Source organism: Galeopterus variegatus, unplaced genomic scaffold (assembly GCF_000696425.1).
Source record: "Galeopterus variegatus unplaced genomic scaffold, G_variegatus-3.0.2 Scaffold416, whole genome shotgun sequence".
NCBI classification, from domain to species: Eukaryota; Metazoa; Chordata; class Mammalia; order Dermoptera; family Cynocephalidae; genus Galeopterus; species Galeopterus variegatus.
In genome coordinates this window covers 455483-474490 of record NW_007726527.1, presented here as the reverse complement: position 1 = coordinate 474490, position 19008 = coordinate 455483, and the positions used below count along the sequence as shown (strand labels likewise).

Genomic DNA, 19008 nt, shown 5'->3' with positions numbered 1-19008 from the left:
CAGGGAACGAGGGAGCCCAGTCCTTACTCTGGGTTGGCCGGCTTCATAGCGTTATTCCCATTGTTCCTCTGGTTGCCCACTGTTGCTGGGAAGAATCGGTCCTGTGCCCTGAGTCCCCACAGTGACCCATTCCCTTGACCACTAACCTATGTATGGGCACTCTCACTGGCCCTCAGCCATGATGGGCAGGGTCCAGTCTCTGCAGACATTCTGCAGCTGCCATCTGCCATCCCGGGGCCATGTAAGTGGAAACCCAAATCAAAACCCTCCTCCCACACCTACCTCTCCCTGCTCTTCATTTCAGGGACTTTCAGTAGGCCTTTCCCATATTCTGTTTTCATCTCCTTTCTCAAAGCAGTAATTGCTTCCTCCCAACCGTGGACCTGAAGCAAAAACTTTTTTTTTTTTTTTTTTTTTTGATTGGTAAGGGGATTGCAACCCTCGGCATGGTGTGGTCTGCACCGCGCTCAGCCAGTGAGCGCACCGGCCATCCCTATATAGGATCCGAACTCGCGGCCTCGGCGCTACCAGCGCTGCACCCTCCCGAGTGAGTCACGGGGCCGGCCCTGAAGCAAAAACCTTTTTATTTCATCCTCAGTGTATTAGTACACTGGTCCAGGTGGGGTGTATGGTTTTAATCGCATTTGGAGGCCACCGCTGAGGACGGTTGGGAGTCATTACAGGGCACAGAGTAATCTTTTACAAAGAGCACTTTGATGGGGACTGGATATTAGGTGATCTTAGGAAATTTTATAATGGAACGGTAGTTCCGTAGAAAAAAATGTCCTTATTTTTTTAGAGACTTATCCTGAAATATTGATGGGTAAAATGTCACGGTGTTTGTTCTTTACTTGAAGATGCTTTGGTGACAAAATATAAAGGAAAATATGGTTAAGTGTTTATAATTTTGAAATCTAGATGAGTAACATGGGAATTCCTTATACAGTTCACTCTGTTCTTCTGTTTCTTCGTTTTTTACAATCATAGACAGTGTAGAAGTAAATGCCTCTGGCGGCTCTGGGGGGTCGGGCCGGAGGGTCGCAGGGAGCCGAGTCAGGGAGCTGCTGCGCGGGCGCAGAGGAGGGTGTGGACTGAAAAGTGTCATCTTGTCTGTCGTCTTCCCTCATTCCCACAGTCCAAAGTGCTTCGGGAAAAATGGCTGCTGCAGGGCGTACCCGCCGGGACGGCCGAGGAGGAGGAAGCCAGGAGGAGGCAGTCTGAGGAGGACGAGGTCAGAGTGAGGCGGCTGGAGGAGAACGTGCGCAGGTAGGCGGGGGACTCCCGGTGCAGTGCTCGCCACGCCCCTGCAGGGGGCGTTTCCCGACGCCGCCGGCGCTGTGACTCCGAGCACTCACGATTGGGCGGGGCTTTGATACGGCGCAGGGAGGGCCTCATGGGCCACTGGGGCGTTAGGAGCCGCTGGCCCCTTCACTACGGGCCCCCTTTGGAGTTCTTACATCAGCTTTTGTCTTTTTCCTCCTTTGGGTCAGCGGTTAGCTGTTATTGCTGCTTTAGTGGGTCTGTTTTCAGCTATTCTGCGTTTGATCAATTTGAAATGGGGAGACTGTAGGGTCTTGGAGTGGAAATGGAGAGTAGGGGGCGTGGAAGGAAGGCGCCGCTGCAGGTGATGCGCCTGCGCTCTAGGAGTTGACTGGGTATGGTCTCCTTTCCCAGCTCCGAGGGCTGTTTGCTTCCCCTTATGGTTCTCATCCAGGGCCCGACCATTTCAGTCTGGGAGATAAGTGACCAGCCTGTGGCCAGTGGCTAGCCAGGCTCATACAGGAGCAGAAATGTAGGTTTCCACTTGGGAACTGTAGCCATCCCGGGTCCCAGGAAACCAAGCCAGAGATATGAGATGGGGTGGAAGGTGGAGAGTGCAGACGCCTTAGAATCAAATCTACCCCTCCAGCCCATCCCAGCAAATTCTGCCTGCAGTCTCACCCTCCGGAGCTTCATCTCTTCCTCCTGGGGTTATGAGCTCTTTTAAAGTACAAAGGGTAATAGCTAAACTGCAATCAGTTATTTATACCTAAGAGCAATTGAAGACTCTAAAGGCACTCATAGGACCCCAGTAGTGTCACTAAAGGGAAAAGCAGACAGACTGTAAACCCTAAAGGTATACCTCAGCCTGTGTCCCTACTTTGCGTAGGTCCTGATGTCCCTTAAAGAGCTTTCAGAGCAGCTTGGCTAAATTTGCTTGTGGCAAAAACTGGCCAAGAAAAATGTTTATGTGTGGTGTGTATGTGTGGACATATACATATATATATAGGGCATATATATACACGTATTTGTGTATACAAACACACTTTCTTTTTATTAATTAATTAATTAATTATTATTTACATTCTAAGATGTGGAGCAGTTGGGGGGAGGGGGAGAGGAGAAGGGGCAGGGGGATTCAGTGGCAGGAGGAGGAAGGGGGAGGCATGGTTGAGGCCCATGGTACCCCCCTCATTCCCTCAGGGAACACCAGGGGGCTTCGGGCGGCTTGGTAGATCGTTGCTGGACTGGATGTGGATGTGGGGGGGCGGGGAGCACACAAACATACCTTCTTAGAATACAAAGGGTGAAGGCTAAACTGTTACTAGTTACTTATATCATATAAACACGAACTGGTCCTCAACCATGATGTTGACAGGAGTTTCTTCCTACCTTGGAAGTCAGTTTCTGCTTCCTCTCATCTTACTTGTTATACATATACCTAGTAGGTGTTATTATAGATAGAAGACAAAAAGGATTTGGAAAATAGGATAAAGTTAGTTATATGACCTTTTCTATTTTTCTTAAATGGCATTGGAAAGCATGTCTTCCAATCAGATTGACAGTTTCACCTTGGTTTGAATACAAATATGAGGGAACTTCAAAAAGTTTGTGGTAAGATTTGTATTATCTTTTAATTCTATTTTTCCACGAACTTTTGAGTGTCCTCGTATGCTGCTATTAGGGTTCAGTAGGTGGTAGGTATCTTTGCCTGCAGGATGAGCCATTATATTGGAGGCCAGAGTCTTAAACTGAGACTCAGTCCTGGCTAAATTGATCATTGGAGTGAGGTGTAAGAATTAGAGCTAGTTTATCATTCAGGTAGGTATGACCATATTCAGAAAAATAAAGAAAACCTCTTTTTTTTTTTTCCTTTTTGTCTTTTTTTTACTGACCGGTAACGGGATCGCAACCCTTTGTGTCGCGCCCGTACCGTGGACCGGCAACGGGATCGCAACCCTCGGTGTTGTGCCTGCACTGCACTCAGCCAGTGAGCGGGAACCGGTCTCCACATGGGATCCAAACCCTCGGCAGGAGCGCCGGCACGCTCCCAAGCGGCACCCTCTCCAGTGTGCCACCAGGCCGGCCCAACCTCTTTTTATCTTTTGAGTCAACAGAAAAAAGAGCTCACTCAGTGTATGCAGGCAATATCTTTGAGCCCATTTAAGAGCTAGTTACTCAAGTGAGAAGGAAAGAAATCATAACAGCCTGAAGGGGTAGGTGGTTAGGCCTGGACTCAGGGGCCAATTCTTCTGTCTCAGTCATGGCTTCGCCAGGCACTGGCCAAATGGGCAGTGGACATATGCTGGGGTGAGCTGTACCCCACTGGAGCTGCTTTCTGCGGGAGCAGGGCTGCTGTGGGTGTCATTTCCTGCTCATGGCCTCCTGAGGAAGGAGTTTCTTCCTACCCTGGAAGTCAGTTTCTTCTTACTCATTCTTCTCTACTACAACATTTAGCATCTTTAATTTCCAGTCCCTAGGGAGGAAAGGAGCTCCTTCCCTCTTCTATAAAAGACACCCAGCCACCTAAGACACTTCCCTGTAGTAGAGCGTAGTATGATCCTCTCTCTCAGAATGTCACTTGAATAGCTGTAAAGGCTCATTGTAAACATAAGTGTCCTACTATGTTACAGCGTCTTTGTGGCTGGCTGGCATGGCTCTGCTCATTTTAGCTGAACTCAGCTAAGTGACCATAAGCTATAGGCTGGATGAGGCTGCTCTTATTTTCCCTGCACTAATGGGCTAACCATGATATTTTCTTTCTGTGGCAATGGCAGAGGTACAAGAGGGCTGAGCAGAAAAAAGGCCTAGGTTCAGAACTGCCCACGGGCCATTAGCCAGAGCAAGTCAATGGCCAAGACCAAAACCGAGGGAAGGAGACAGACAGACAGCCAACCTTTAGTGGAAGGAACACAGATCAGGGAAGGATGAAGAATGGGGGCGAAGAATTCAATCTTCCAGAAGCATGATTGTTGAATCAAAAACTGCAAGCATTAGGAAAAACTGATCAGCATCAGGACAACTACAGAAAAGCCAGTTAATAAGAAAGGAGACAAACTAAAACAGCAAGAGAATGCAGGGGGGAAGGAAGACAGAGAGAATAAGATTGACTTCAAGATCAAATTCAGAATCTGATCTTTATATGATAGGATCCCTATAAACCATCTACATCTGATACAGCAGAATCACTACATAAATCAGTTCTAAAGCAAACTTTGAAGCAAAATTTTAACCTGTGGATCTTTAGATTTGGGGCCACCAGTCTGAGTCACTCCCTAGTAATAAATTAGATTCTTCTAAAGATATACATGAACTGTTTTCAAATTGTAAAGTATATTAGTACAGTTGTGCCCTGAAGATATTTTAGTCTTTGTTGTCTAACCAAGAGTAGCTTAAAGAAACTGAAAGAGAAATAGAGACTACTAATCAAAGAACAGGGAAAATTCGTACAAAAAAAGATTAAGGGAAATTTGGGTCATTTAGTTTAGAAAAGGAAAAGATAATAGCAACCTGACTCAGAACTCTGAGTGTATATAGGATTTAGGCCATGTCTTGATTCTTTATGTCTGAGCCATTCTGAACAAGATAGAGACTTCAAATAAAGCATGCAAACGTACACTAAGACATATGTCTATTTCCCTACAGATCCTTCGAGAAGAAAGAATATAACACCTTTCTAATTCAGATTCTAAGATTCTTTATAGTGCCAGTAACTGTACAAGAAGTTTCAGATTTACAGACATGTTTTCTTCCAAAATGTTATTTATAAATTGGTGGGGTTTGGAATGGAGAATGTTGTCTCTCTTCCAAAACTGGTATATGTGGTGCTTAGATTTTGAGGGCAGCCCACAAGGAAGGAAGGAAGGAAAAATATAACTAGAATATTAAACCCTGGGCATAAGAATCACCTGGGAAGCTTTTAAACAATAAGGATTCCCAGGCTTTATTCAAGGAAATTTGGATTCAGTGACCCAAGTAAGGAGCCCAGGAATCTGTGTTTTTTAAAGAATGTTCCAGGTAGTTCTGTTGTGCAGTCAGGTTCAAGAATGATTGCTGTGAATGGAAGAAAAGGATAGGCTATAGATGAAATTCCATTTTAATACCTAGAAACCCACAAAGGGGAGTGGAAATAAATAGTGTTTATAAGAAAATTGATTTCACACACAAGGATAAAGAAGGATGATTTTGACCCTTGATTTCGGACTCATTCTGAGCCTTCCTGCTTTGACTCAAGGAAATTTGAAACCTGCTTCGGGGACTCCTGTAGGTGAGAGCAGCTCTGGCCCAGAGCTAAATTCTCTCCTCTGCAGGCCCCACAGTTGAGCCAAGCTTTCATTTAAACTTGATGAGAAACAGCCTTGGTTTACCAGGCTAAAAATGATATAGGTTAGGAAAGCTGGCCACCTTCCCAAAGGCCAGAAAATTCTACCATTTTTCAAAGATTTCTGGCTGAAATTAAAAGCAGTGTGGCCTTGAAGTGATGACATCAAAGCAGCTGGAAAGGAAGAAGAGAACCTGGTCACCACAACAGATAAATAGATTGTCATTTTTTTTGCACTGCTTTGCTCTGGGTAATGTCAGAATTATATTCTTGGCTTGCTGGAAACCGGAGGTAAAATAGGCTAAACAAGATCAGAATTGTTGAAAGCAAAATCTGTACATATTTCCTTCTTTTTTTTTTTAAATTTCAAATGTCCACATCTTCTGTATGCTTTATTTCCCACTGGAATGCCATATTGAGAAAGCCCAACGGATTGTTTCTGGCTTCAGCCCATTATCAACTGTTGTGCATGCAATGACTGTGTGTGATAGGCCACTGGGGGCCATACAAGGACCTCACATGGGTGCTCTTGGAGATTTTAGGCAGTTAGAGCAACACTAGCCCTGTCTACTTCATGTCCACTCCAATCAACAAATGTTGTTGCTTGCTCTTTGTTTTTCCCACTTAAGAGTCTCTTGCTAATTTCATCAGCTTTTATTCAAGTGTTTAAAATACAGTGTTCTTCACTTTATTAGATTAGTGAGAAACACGGGGAAAATTTGTCCCCCCACCTCACATCTTGGAATTAGCCCAATGAAGATGAGAAATGTGGAGTATTAAATGAAAATAGAGTGAGCCGTCACAAAGCCAGGTGTTAATTCTAGCTCTGCTGATAATTTGCTGTGTGACTTTGCACAAGTCTCTCACTCTCTCTGGTCTGTTTCCTCATCTCTTCAATGATAGGTCTCCTGGGATTTTCCAGCTCTGGCATTCTGAGTTTCTCTAACTCGAGGAGTTGGCTAAAGATCTCTTTTCTGAACAAGTACACCTTTGCAGAGAAATGTCACTATTGTGGAAGGAAGTGGTTTTGGAGGCAGATCAGAACTGGGGAAAGAGGTTAAGTTCTCAGGAAACGAAATCCCCATGTGTGAGTAAATGATTCATTGCAGAGGTGACTAATTTATCTGAACAGGTGTCAGTTCTAAAACATATCACATCAAATATTCATTGAATAAAATATTGAAGTCCCAGTTGCTAACCTAGAGAGGGCTATGTGACTTAAAAAAAAATTTTTTTTTTCAAGATACAAGTGGAGTGGTTCATTTCTACTTCTCAGTTCAGATTCTCTGAATGCTTCTTTTGGTCTCTGGTGAATAAGGGAATTCACTTAATTTTGCACATTGTTAAGAGGCTCCAAGCAGAAGACTGGAGACATCAAGCATCAGCATGTGTATGTTTTGCTGAGGGATTTGGCAACCAAGAAGATGACAGTCACTCACAACTGTTCTAGAAAACACAACCACAGAAATGTTCATGGAAATCACAGAGGACACTTGCTTGGGATTCATTGTGTTCTTTGAACTTGCTATTTTTTTTTTCCTTTTTGTCTTTTTTCGTGACCGGCAACGGATCGCAACCCTCAGTGTTGTGCCCGTACCGGACCGGGACCGGCAACGGGATCGCAACCCTCGGTGTTGCGCCCACGCCTCGCTCAGCCAGTGAGCGGCCGGTCTGTATGTGGGATCCGAACCCTCGCTGGGAGCGCCGCCGCACTCCCAAGCCGCACACTGTAGCAGTGCGCCACCGGGCCGGCCCTGAACTTGCTATTTTTAACTCTGTGATGCGCTTGCCTTTCACAGGAGGGAGAGGAGCCCTCACCTCAGCATTCCTCAAATGTGTGCTCCCAGCACGAGTCCCCACCCACATCCAGACACATTCAGCAACACAGCCCAGTTATCGTTCCATTCTTTGTTTTCTGACCAAAGTAAAACCATATGCACTTTATAACTATAAACTATATAGTGGTATCACTATGTCGTCTAATATTTATTGATCTCTTACTCTGTTCTGGGTACTGGCCTAGCTTTCTTTTTGCCTCTATTTAATTCATTAATTGTCTCATTTAAGTCTTGTAACACTCCCATAAGGTGGTTGTAATGATGATGATGATGGTGATGATGATGGTGATGATGGTGATGGGAAATGAGACATAGGAGGTGAAGCAGCTCGTCCAAAATGACCCCATTAATAAGTGAAAGCAAGTACCTGAGCTCAGCTCTGCCTAATTCTGAAGCACATTCTCAAAACTCCTACAGAAGTTGTTAAGCCAAAAATTTTTGAGACCTGCGTGATTCAGTGAAATGACACTGAAGTTCTCCTCGTGTTGTAGGAGGATGGACAGGTAACTACTCCTCACGCTGAACCCCCACGAATGCCGCCTCACGGAGCAGTGTAGCGCATGCCAGTGTGCACCAAGCCCTGGGACGCGCTGGCCTTCAGCCTGTGGCTAGTGGTCTCCGTAACTGGTGAGACTGCCCCCTTCAGGTTCTTTCAGGAAGTACAGTCCATGTTAGGCTTGGTTCCCTCCTGTCTTTCTGAAGTCCTGATTGCACTTTCTTAGCTGTTTACAGCCTAAGTCTCTGCTGGAAACAGTGTATGGTTATGTAAAGGACTCCCAGCGTAGCATACTGATTAGAAACCTGGACCTCAGAGTTTGACCTAACTTGGTTGGAGTCCTAGTTCTGCATTTACGAGTCGTTCTATCTTGGACAGGCCATGCAACCTTTCTGGATTTGAGTTTCCTAATCTGTGCATTGATGAAAATAATGCCCACTGTGTTGTTGTAATGTGCAGAGATCCTGTGTGTTTGTGAAGTGCCAGGTACTGTCGGTAAGAGTGTGCTGTTATTTTTGTCCCCTCCATCCTTCTAGAGCAGGGTTTCTTAATAGCAGCGCTATTGACATTTTGGGCTAGGTACTTATTTGTTGCGAGAGGCTGTCTTGTGCATTGTGAGATGTTTAGTAGCATCCCTGGCCTCTACCCTCTAGTTTCCAGTAGCACCATCCCCAGCCCCAGTCATGATAATAAAAAATGCCTCCAGACAGACATTGCTCAATGTCCCCTGGGGGACAAAAATTATTCCCAGTTGAGAATCACTGCTCTAAAGCCTGGAGTTACAGCAGGTGTTGATACTAAGATGAAAATCTCTCCATCAAATAGCTTCAGAATACAAGAACCCTAAAAAGATTTGAGGATGACATTAATGATTCTCAGTGCAGAATGACAAAATGTTTCAGTTACTTGAAAATATAAGGCTTCTTTCAAGCACTGAACCATGAAAGTCAGTTCTGACTTAAAAAGAAATGGTTGCTTTTTTTTTTTTTCCGCGTCCAGTGCTGTGCTGGTTTTGCAGAGGCAGTAATTTTATGACAGCTCGTAAAACCATACAATCTTGGAGTATGCATAACTCTCATGTTACCTAGATCAACTCCTATCTGATGCTTGAATTTACAATGAACCCAGTGAGTGGGAGTCAAGAGACAATCTCTCCCCGAAGGCTGACAGGGACAGGAAACTCACTTCTTGCAGAGAAAAAGCCAAGTCCATTTTGGAGCAACTCTTGTTATTACAAAGGATCCTCCTTTTGGGATGGAAGTTTTGTTCCCTGCAATTTCCACCCTCTCTCTGGTCCCTGCGCTATCCTCCTGGGATCACACGGAAAAGTCCTTCTTCACAGACTGAAAAAATCTGAATGCTTATGGTGTGTGATCAGCTTTGTAAGGAAGGAAGCACTCTTATTGCACTCAAGCATTTCAACATTGCATGTGTGTTTCTTAGCGACATTAGCGGAAGACCTGCCAGATGTATCTGAAGCATCATGTCTCACTCAGGTTTTGCAGGATCCGTTATAATCACCTTGTTGTTGGTCTGGTATATTGGGTTTGAAGTGTCCAGAACTGTGAAAGTAGTGGTAGAATTTCATCCATGCACTGAGACCATGTAAGATCCATATTTGGAGAACACTTGCATTCTCCAGTGCTCAGAGCAGTTGCTGCAATTGAAGGGACTGTGCAAAGTCAGCTTTTTTGACAGTCAGTTTATGATAGCCATGCCCTAAGTTTCCCCTGTATGAAAAGCTTTCAAAAAACTTTTCCAATTTAAATCACTATGCATAGCCCCTGTAGCTTGAACTGGGGATAATTCCTAACCTCTCTACATTCTCGATGGAATGAAAACATCAAGCCTCCTGTTGATATTCTCTTCCACGGTTTTCACAAATTTTGCATTCTGAAGGCAGCGAATGAGATGGTCCCTTAGTCCTTTCCAGCGATCTTACAACATGGAGGTCTTTTTTTTAAAATTCAAAATGTTTCAATATTTGCTTGTACATATTTGTGAGGTACAGTGTGTTGTTTCAATATATGCATGTACTGCCCAATGAGTCACTTCGAGTAGATAGCACAGCTTTGTACCCATTAGTCCAACATTTCTCCTTCCCCTCACCCCCATCTCCTCCCAGCCTCTGGTAACCATTTTTCTACTTTCTACTTCTATGAGAACCACTTAAAAAAAAAAATTCCACATATGAGTGATACCATGAGGTATTTGTCTTTTGGTGCCTGACTTACTTAACATGATGGTTTCCAGTTCCATCCGTGTTGCTGCAAATGATAGGATGTCATTTTTTAAAAATAGCTGAATAGTATTCCATTGTGTATATATAGCACAGTCTTTTTTAATCCATTCATCCATGGATGGGCATTTAGGTTGGTTCCATCTCTGGGCTATTGTGAATAGTGCTGTGATGTACATGGCAGTGCAGGTGTCTTTTTGATATATTGATTTCATTTCCTTTGGGTATATACCCAGAAGTGGGATAGCTGGGTGGTAAGGTAGGTTTATTTTTAGTTGTCTGAGGAACCTCCATACAGTTTTCCACAGTGGCTGTGCTGGTTTCCACTCCCATCGACAACAACATGGAGGTCTTACGGTCGGGTCTGGTGGCTGTGGTCCAGTGCCCCTGGGAGGCTGAGGCAGGCTTTGAAGCAGGGCAGACCTGCTTAAGCAGGCTGATATTGTATCCCCTTACAAGGGCCTGGAGCCAGGTTGACCTCTTGAGCACAGCCCAACTTTGTGCCCCCTCTTTCCACTGCTTAGGCCCCAGAGAAGAGTTCCGTGGGACTCCAGGCTGCTTGATGCTTGTCGTAGTGAGCCCTGCCCCTTCCAGACTTCCCAGCTTCTCCTCCCCAGGTCCCAAGCTTGGAGCCCTCCGGGGAAGAGAATGGGAGGTAAGATGCTCAAGCCCTCTCTGACTGTAGGAGTCCAGTTCCTCAGCAAACTCAGACAAGGACACTAGAAGAAACACCCCTCTTCCTTCTCCCACTCTAAAAGCAACTTCAGACATCAAGGATTCCTTTGGATCTTCCAGCCAAAGGTACAAACCTATAACAGTGGGAAATCCAGGCCAGGTGAGAGGAAAGGGAAACACAGTAATAGACGAGTTAGGTTTGGGACAGGGTTACTAGGAGGGGTTTGCCTACATCCTGGTTCCCATGTCCTTTTTGAGAAACTGGTTTTAGCACACAGGGAGCACATGTTCAATTATATCTGCAAAATGAAGAATTAAGGAACAGAGGCTTAAGTGTGACTTGCTTAAAGCCACAGGTGGAGCAATGACACCCCTGTGCTTCCTGCTGACCAGAAGCATCTCCCACCTCACTGCCAAGCCTTTTTATCCCCTTGACACAGCATCTCTAATGGAATGATATTCTCTCCAGGGATCCTGGAGTCTCAGGTTTGTTCCTCTCACGTAGAAAAGCAAAGGAAAACACTGAGTAATGTCTGAATACTGCTGGTACGCAGAGAGTACCTGTGAGGTCACAGGGACACTTCAGTCAGTAAAAATGTCACCCTGATCTGGGTCCTGGGGGAACGCTTTAAGCATTGCCGTGCTATGCAGCACGAGCATTGCCACCCTAGCCAGACTAGGCTGGAAAGGACCGGGCACCTCTATATACCGGCGACATTCAGGGTCATTGCTGGGCCACACAGCTCTTTTGTGAAAATTAGAAAACGCAGCTCCACGGGGAGGCCACTGGGAAAGACCGTGCTGGACCTCAGCGCCTTTGCTCCCTGGGGCGGCATCCTCGGGCAGCAGCAGTCTGCACAAGCATGCACAGCGGCTCTGCTCACCCCCCGGTCTCCACTGCCTCCTTCCCGGTGGTCAGTGAGGTGTCCCGATTTCCCCCCCATTCTTAGACAATCCCGGGTAAGGCCTGAGGAGGTGGAGATGAAGGTTTTTACAGACCACTGGGGAACACAGACGAGTGACTCATCAGTCATAAAACGGGCGGGGGAGGGTAGCTCCTATCATGCAAGTTAAAGCAGGGTCTATGGGAGCGTATGTGAAGGAGGGTGTTTGGCACTCGGATCAGGGACTTCAGGTAGAACTTCCTGGAGCAGGTGATGTTTGAGGAGAATGTGCTTTTGATCTGGTAGGAAAAAGTTCTTTGGTTTTTGTTTTTAAAAAATATTTTTTTCTGTCTCATTACATTCCACCCCATTCTGTTCACCCCTGTCTAGGATGTAAATTCTGTGAGAGCAAGGACTTTCCTGGTTACCCACTGTATTCGTTTCCTGATGTAACAAATCACCACAGATTTCGTGGCTTAAAACAACAGAAATTTATTTTCTCACTCTTCTGGAGGCCAAAAGTCCAAAGTCACGGTACTGGCAGGACGGTGCTTTCTCTGAAGGCCATAGGGGAGAATCCATCCCTGACTCTGTTGGCTTCTGGTGGCTTCAGGCATTCCTTGGCTTGTGGCTGCATCTGTCCTCACATGGCCTTCTCTTTCTTCTGTGTCTTCTCCTCTTCTGTTTCTTACAAGGATCCTTGTCATTGGATTTAGGATCAATGACAAAGACCCTTGTCATCAGATTGGATTATCTCCAGATAATCCAGGATGATCTCAGTTTGAGATCCTTAAATTAAATGCATCTGTAAAGACCCTTTTTTCCAAGTAAGGTCACATTCACCAGTTCCAGGAGTCAGGATGAGGTCATGTCTTTTGGGGGTGGGCAGTGCCTAGAATACTACCTGGCACCTGCTAAGCTGCTCAATACATATTTTTAAATTAAATTGATCTGCATGAGCCTAGGCAGCCCACAGAACCATCATGAGGATTGTTCACATCTGGAGACAGTGTAGGGCTGTGGTTAAGGGTGAGAGCATCAGCATTGCACTTGCTGGGTTTCAGTCTAGGGTCTCTACTTGCTGCCTATGTGATCTTAAGCAAGTGCCTTGAGCCTCTCTCTACTTCAGTTTCTTCTTCTATTAAAAGAAGATAATTATGATGAGATCAACTTTATTGGGAAGTGGTGATGATTAAGTTAATATATACAGAATGCTTGGAACTGTCCAGGACTTGGTACCCAGTAAGTTTTAGCTTGTATTATAAAAATGAGAGTGATGTGATAATGTACAAATTGTTTGATTTTACCAGACTCCCTCTCCACTTTCAGAAACAGCTGAGAGTGGTGCCGTTGTCCTAAGCTTAGCATGCCACTTCAGAAGTCAGTTGCATCTGGGCGGACAGGTCTGGGGGTGCCTTGGAAGTGTGCACCCTCCACTGGGGTCCAGGGTGGAGGAGGGAAGGGAGGATGGAACTCAGCACCGAAAGAGGAGTGGCTGCTGCCTTGCAAGGGTGAGAAGCAGGCAGCTAGCTCTCTGGTCCTTCCTGCTCTGGCAACAGCTCTTGTCTGTTACCCTGAGACCCTCAGCAGGAATTCCAGGGCTGCTCGGCCTGCCCAGGACCTGTCAAGTAAAGTAGAAGATGAAAAAGAACAAACCCAAGGGCAGAAGAAATAGGACAATATGATAGATGGGTTTGGGAAGAATCCAGACCGATTGTGGGGCAGACCAGGTTGGGTAGGGTGAGAGGCTGGAGTTATCTCAACAGATCGTTCAGAAAAAAATATAGCTTCCTGCTTTCCAGTTGCTTGTTTTTTAAAAAAGTCATCTAAATTGTATGAGTGATGCCCTTCTCAAGTCTGTAGGGGACTTGCTTTATTACAGAAAAATGGCTAAACCCAGTGCCATTCAAAGTATGGACCATGGACTGCTGCTTCTGGTCAGGCAACTGTTTATTATTAGTCTGGGACAAGATAAGGACAGAAATTGCCAGTAAGGCATTTAGAAACTTTGATGGCAATTTGACATCGCCATGACATCCAGGTGGGTGATCAGTGGCCTGTTCCATTGAACAGCGGAAACAAGTTTGGGTGTTGTCGCACTCACCTGGTGAGTCGCATGTGTTGTGAGCCAAGTGCTGGTGTTGGTCTGCGGTGGGTTGGGATAAAATCCTCGTCCTTGAGCACAGGGCCTTTGAGAAGCACTGCTGCACGCCAAATGACAGAGAGATGAATTTGTGCCCCAGAGACCACATTTTTTGTCTAAATGTTTAAATATTGTCACTGCCGTCATTTTGCATCATTTATCTTTAGATCTAGAAGAGAATTTGGAGAATCTTTTGGCTAAGCCCCTCCCCATGCTTCTCATCTTAAAGGTGAAGAACCTGAAGCTAGGAGAGACCACAGGACTCTCAGAATGACTCAGCCAGCCTCTGATCTTCCTGGAACCAAACCCAGGTCCTCAACATTCTTTCAGAGCTACCGTTCTTTTCCTATAGCTAGTGCAACAGCAAATCTCAGCCCCTGACAAGGAATCACAAATTCTAAATGAGTGCCCTCAGACCGATTGGCTTCCTTGGGAGCAGGTGTTTCATAAACACGACTTGGAGGGCATTTCAACCTTCCATACAGGGTAATCTGCTGGTGCCGGGGTCTGCTCTGTTAAGTGAAGGATGGGAACCTGACATTAACATTTTAATATTAATCACACAGATGTCTTGGTTTGTGATCTTGAGAAAATCAATTAATGTCCCAGCTGAATCTGAAAAGAGAGTTAAGATTTGCTGTACCTGGGAATGTCGGAAGAATCTTTGTCAGGCTACAAGAGGTAGCCCAGGGAGATGATTTGGTCTGGGGAAGGAGAAGTAAAACTTGGCTCTTTATTCTGTAAGATCCCCGTGGTTAACGTATCATCAGAGACTAGTGGCAATTACCTTGTTCAGCCCTCTGCCTTCAAGTAGGACCAAACTTAGACCATTCTAAGTTATGCATGTTTCTCCTATTTCTAAAGAAGGGAAGGGAGATTCTGCAATCCAGTGGCTTTTCTTTTGGCCAGTACTGTCACATGCCATCACAGCATGAATGGAGCCAGGGAGGTAGGAAGCATGTCTTCCTCAAAGCAAGCTCCCTACAAAGGGTGAGTCAGCAAAGACTTCCTCCTATCTCAGGGACAGTGGCACGTAGGTCCCAAGTGTGTCCTGTAGCTAATGGAGTTGGATATAGTTCTGAAAAGAACCTTACTAAGATGCTCTTCAGATGGTAAAATCTCACTGCCTTTCAAATATCCTAACTGGAATTTCCCCTGCCATATAATGCTCCACTCAGTAACTAGCCCCAATGTTTTTGGGGTTTTTTTTTGTTTGTTTTGCTTCTTCTTAGATGTGAATCCCATGCTAGATACAGAATTCTAGTAACAGGAAAATGTGAATTTTCCCACAAAGTTTAAATATTCACCAGTTGCTCTTTTAGCAGAGAGCACCGAGGCCACCCCCACATAGATACAGGGTTTAGGGTCAAGAGCAAGCGTTCTTCACTTCACCTCCTCTATGGCCTTGAAATGGTTACTCAAGGCTTTGTGCCTCAGTTTCTTCATCTGCAAAGTGGAAAGAATCATAGTGTCTTTTTTGAGGATTGTTGTGAGGAGCAGATGAGTGAACACACAAATTGCTTAAAATTGGGTCTGGCGGTGAAGACAGCAGCTGTGATCTATCATGACCCAAACGTATGTTTGTTTCAAGCAAATGGAATGACTCTCAGACCAAACTTTTTCCATTGTCTGTTTATTAGAGGGGGTTTAATGAAATTCTGAATTGTGCTCCAAATCATATTCTCTGTGTTCACTGTAAAAAAACAAGTTGTAGATATACAGTTAGGTTTTTTTGAAGGGGGAAGGATTCCTTATCACCGGTTTAGAAATGACCTTTGTGTCTCAAGCTGCTCATCTCTCACTAAGATTCCACTCTGTGTGATACCAGCTCATTCAGTAAGACAGGGGGGTGTGGGACAGGACCACTTACTGTGAGATTAAGTGTTCTTTAACCACTGGAATGTAAGGATTTGCATTAAATAAATTATAGATAATCACATTAACAATCAAGAAGACTTACAAGTTAACAGGGCAAAAAAAAATTATTTAAGTGCTCTATGAAATTTATTTGTGTTTGTCTGTTCTCTAAGGAGAATTAATAAGGATACAGCATTTTATAAAAAAGAATTTTAACAAAAAGTTCATATAAAAGCAGTGGTACGCTACTTCTCTTGCAACAGTTGTACCCTTCTCACCTGCTGCAGGTCGTACAACATCAAGGTCAAGCTCCCAACATTTCAAGTACAAGTACAAATTCACTTATGCACATGCATGCACACACACTCCTGTTCTCCCAGATTTTCTCTCTAGACCATTTTACGGATGAGGAAATGGATCTCAAAAGACCTCTCTTTCTTAGCCATTTGAAGACTCATTTTTCAGAGTGCTAAATTCATGGTTCTGCTTTTGTGTTTGTTAAAAATATCTCTTGCCTGGACTAGTTTATGTTCACATTCATGGGAGCTGAATGTCCTTAACTGGGACATACTCACCATTACTTATTGAATTATTGCAGTTTTTATTTTTTATTTTTATTTTTGAGTTATTGCACATTTTAGAAATCAATCTCAAGATAAAAGATTAGGAGTCTTTAATTAAAGACTATACTTTGTGCAGATCCTAGGAATGTCTAACTGCCTTTGGAATGGCCATTTGTTATAAAATATTTCACAGTCCTCAGACAAACTCCACTGGCTCCTTACCCTCTTTTAAGCAACCCTCTTTACCCTCTCTCTCCTCCCCTTCACCCTGACATTTCCTGGAGCAGCCGTCCAGGCTCAGCTCCACCCCCTCACCTCGCATTCACTCTCCTACACGTCTGTGACCCTACATGGGCCAAGTCACCAATGACCATTTAGTGAGTGACTAAGTGCAATGGAGGCTTTTAAATCTTTATCTTAGTTGACTGTTGTGTAACCGTTGAAACTGCTAAACACTTCCTATTGCTTCTTGAAACACACTGTCTCCTTGGTTTACTCGAAATGACATTATCCTTTATTTTCTATCTCCACTTCCTCTGTGCATCCTTGAAATGTTGGTTTTTTGAGGTTCTTCTCTTCTCACTTCTCATGTCCTCTTGGAATGATATCATCTGGAATCCCCATAGCTTCTGAAATATAAACATTCTTTCATCCCAATATAAACGTTCTTTCATTCCAGTTTTTTTCTCCCCAGCTCCCCATATAGCCAGCCGCCTCTTGGCCATTTCCACTTGGATGTCCCCCAAACACCTAAAACTCAACATGTTAAAAATTGAGCTCATCACTTTCTCTAATGTGTTCCTTCTCTTTGGTTCTTAATCTCATTGAAAAGCACAACTTTGTACCCAGTTGCCCAAATCGGAAGCCATATCTCACAGTCCGGGGGGAATGAAACCAGGCCACCGTTCTTGATACTTTCCCCCCTGTCATCCCCTATAGCTGATCAGTCATTTTCTATCACAAACATTTCTTGAGTCCTTCCACTCTTTTGCCTTCCCACTGCCATGACGCTAGTCCAGACCATCATTACCATTCACGTGGACCATTCATGTGGATCACTGCAACAGCCTCTTACCCTGTCTCCTTTCCTCTAACCCAAACTCTACCCAGCTGGCAGAAGTATCTTTCAAAATTTATATCTGATGATGTCACTCTCCGTCTTAAAATCCTTTACCCATTCCCCTTGAACTGTGAGATAAAGTACAAACTCTTTAATAGGGCTAAGAGAGCCATTTATGATATGACCTCTGTTTACTTCTCTGGCCTCATGTCCTGTGATTGTGTCCCCCTGTCGCTGGCCACCCCAGTCACTACCTGCAGTTCCCTGGATGTCCCAAGCCCTCTCTGTGTTTCCTGTTCTTCGGACGTGCTAGCCCTTCTGCCAGGTCTTTATTTCATCTGCTCTTTACTTGGCTGACTCCTACTGATCCTTCAGGCCTCAGTTGAGATACCACTTTCCCTGAGCCCTGAGCACAGGTTTGATGTGGCCCATGGGTATTTTTTGCCCAGAACTTACTGTATTATCGCATATGCGAAGCTGCTTTCTCTATCTTCCTCTAGACTCAGCTCCCTGGGGGCTCAAAGGCTTTCGTAAGAAAAGAATGCAGCACTGATGACACACCCACAAGTGCTCTGGGTACAAACGCTTCTGAAGTTTCTCTCTGTGTGGGTATTTCCAGCTGAAATTTGGGCCTTTGTCTCCATTACTCTGATTACTCTATAATCATGACATGGACTAAGGGAAGGAGATTGTGTTCTTGATGCGGCTTCGCTTACCTAGAAGTATGGACAAGTATTACCACAAACGAACATCCAGATGCACAACTTATTGCTGCGAAGTGGTTGATTAAACATTCACTTGGATCAAGATTATTAAATAGGTATTCCCTGAGCACCGTGCATAGCTGTGGCGAGGTGCTGGAGTTATAGAAAAGAAGTCAAAGTCTTCCCTCCTGCTCTTACAGGTCTAACCATCTAATACCCCATAGATGGAGTGTGCACACAACCCGTGCTGAGAGGTGTTGTGCTTGTTCTCAAGACAGTAGAAGTTCAGGGAAAGAAATGGTCACTAAAGACCTGAGGATCTGGGCTTTTATCCAGTGGGGTTTGGCTGAGACAATCTTTCTAACATTTATTCAATAAAAGTTTATCAAATGCTTATGCTGGATGCCAAGCAAGGTTAGAGATACAGAGATGAAAATGACACAGACATTACCCTCAAGAGACCTACAGTCCACCCAATAATAATGGGAGTCAATTCTTCAAAGTTCCTTAACTTTGAGGTTTCAGAGATCTTCTGAACTTATGTTCCTATCGCACATGATCCTATCATTTGATGTTAGAAGGTCCCCTTGTGCTTTGGATTGGATGCCCCTCCAACGTCACTGAAGCTTAACCCCACTGTAACTGTTGAGGGTGGGAAATCCTATTCTGGTAATTGAAAGCTGGAGCCTTGAAGAGGTGATTAGATTCTGAGGACCATGCCTAATGGTTGGATTAAAAATGGTGGTCATGGGTGTGGTGCTGAGGGCTTTAAAAGGAGAGTGCACGAGGAGGCTAGTCTCTATCTGCTCTGCCATTGTCTGCAATGTGAGACCCCTGGGTCGCTGTTGCCACCCCCAAGACCCTCACCAGACGTGCTCCCTGGACTTTGAACTTCCTGGCCTCCGAAACCATAAATGATAAATTTCATTTTCTTTTTTTTTTTTTTTTCTTTTGTCTTTTTTCCGTGT

At 44.6% G+C, this 19008-nt stretch overlaps 1 protein-coding gene across 1 annotated transcript in view; it reads left to right on the top strand.

Moving 5' to 3' along the window:
* Window positions 1-19008, top strand: part of PALM2 (paralemmin 2) — a 76408-nt gene that overhangs the window by 14198 nt on the left and 43202 nt on the right. The window contains exon 4 of the mRNA XM_008568500.1: window positions 1136-1266. Coding sequence (XP_008566722.1) covers window positions 1136-1266 — 131 coding nt within the window. The remainder of the gene's footprint in view (window positions 1-1135; window positions 1267-19008) is intronic.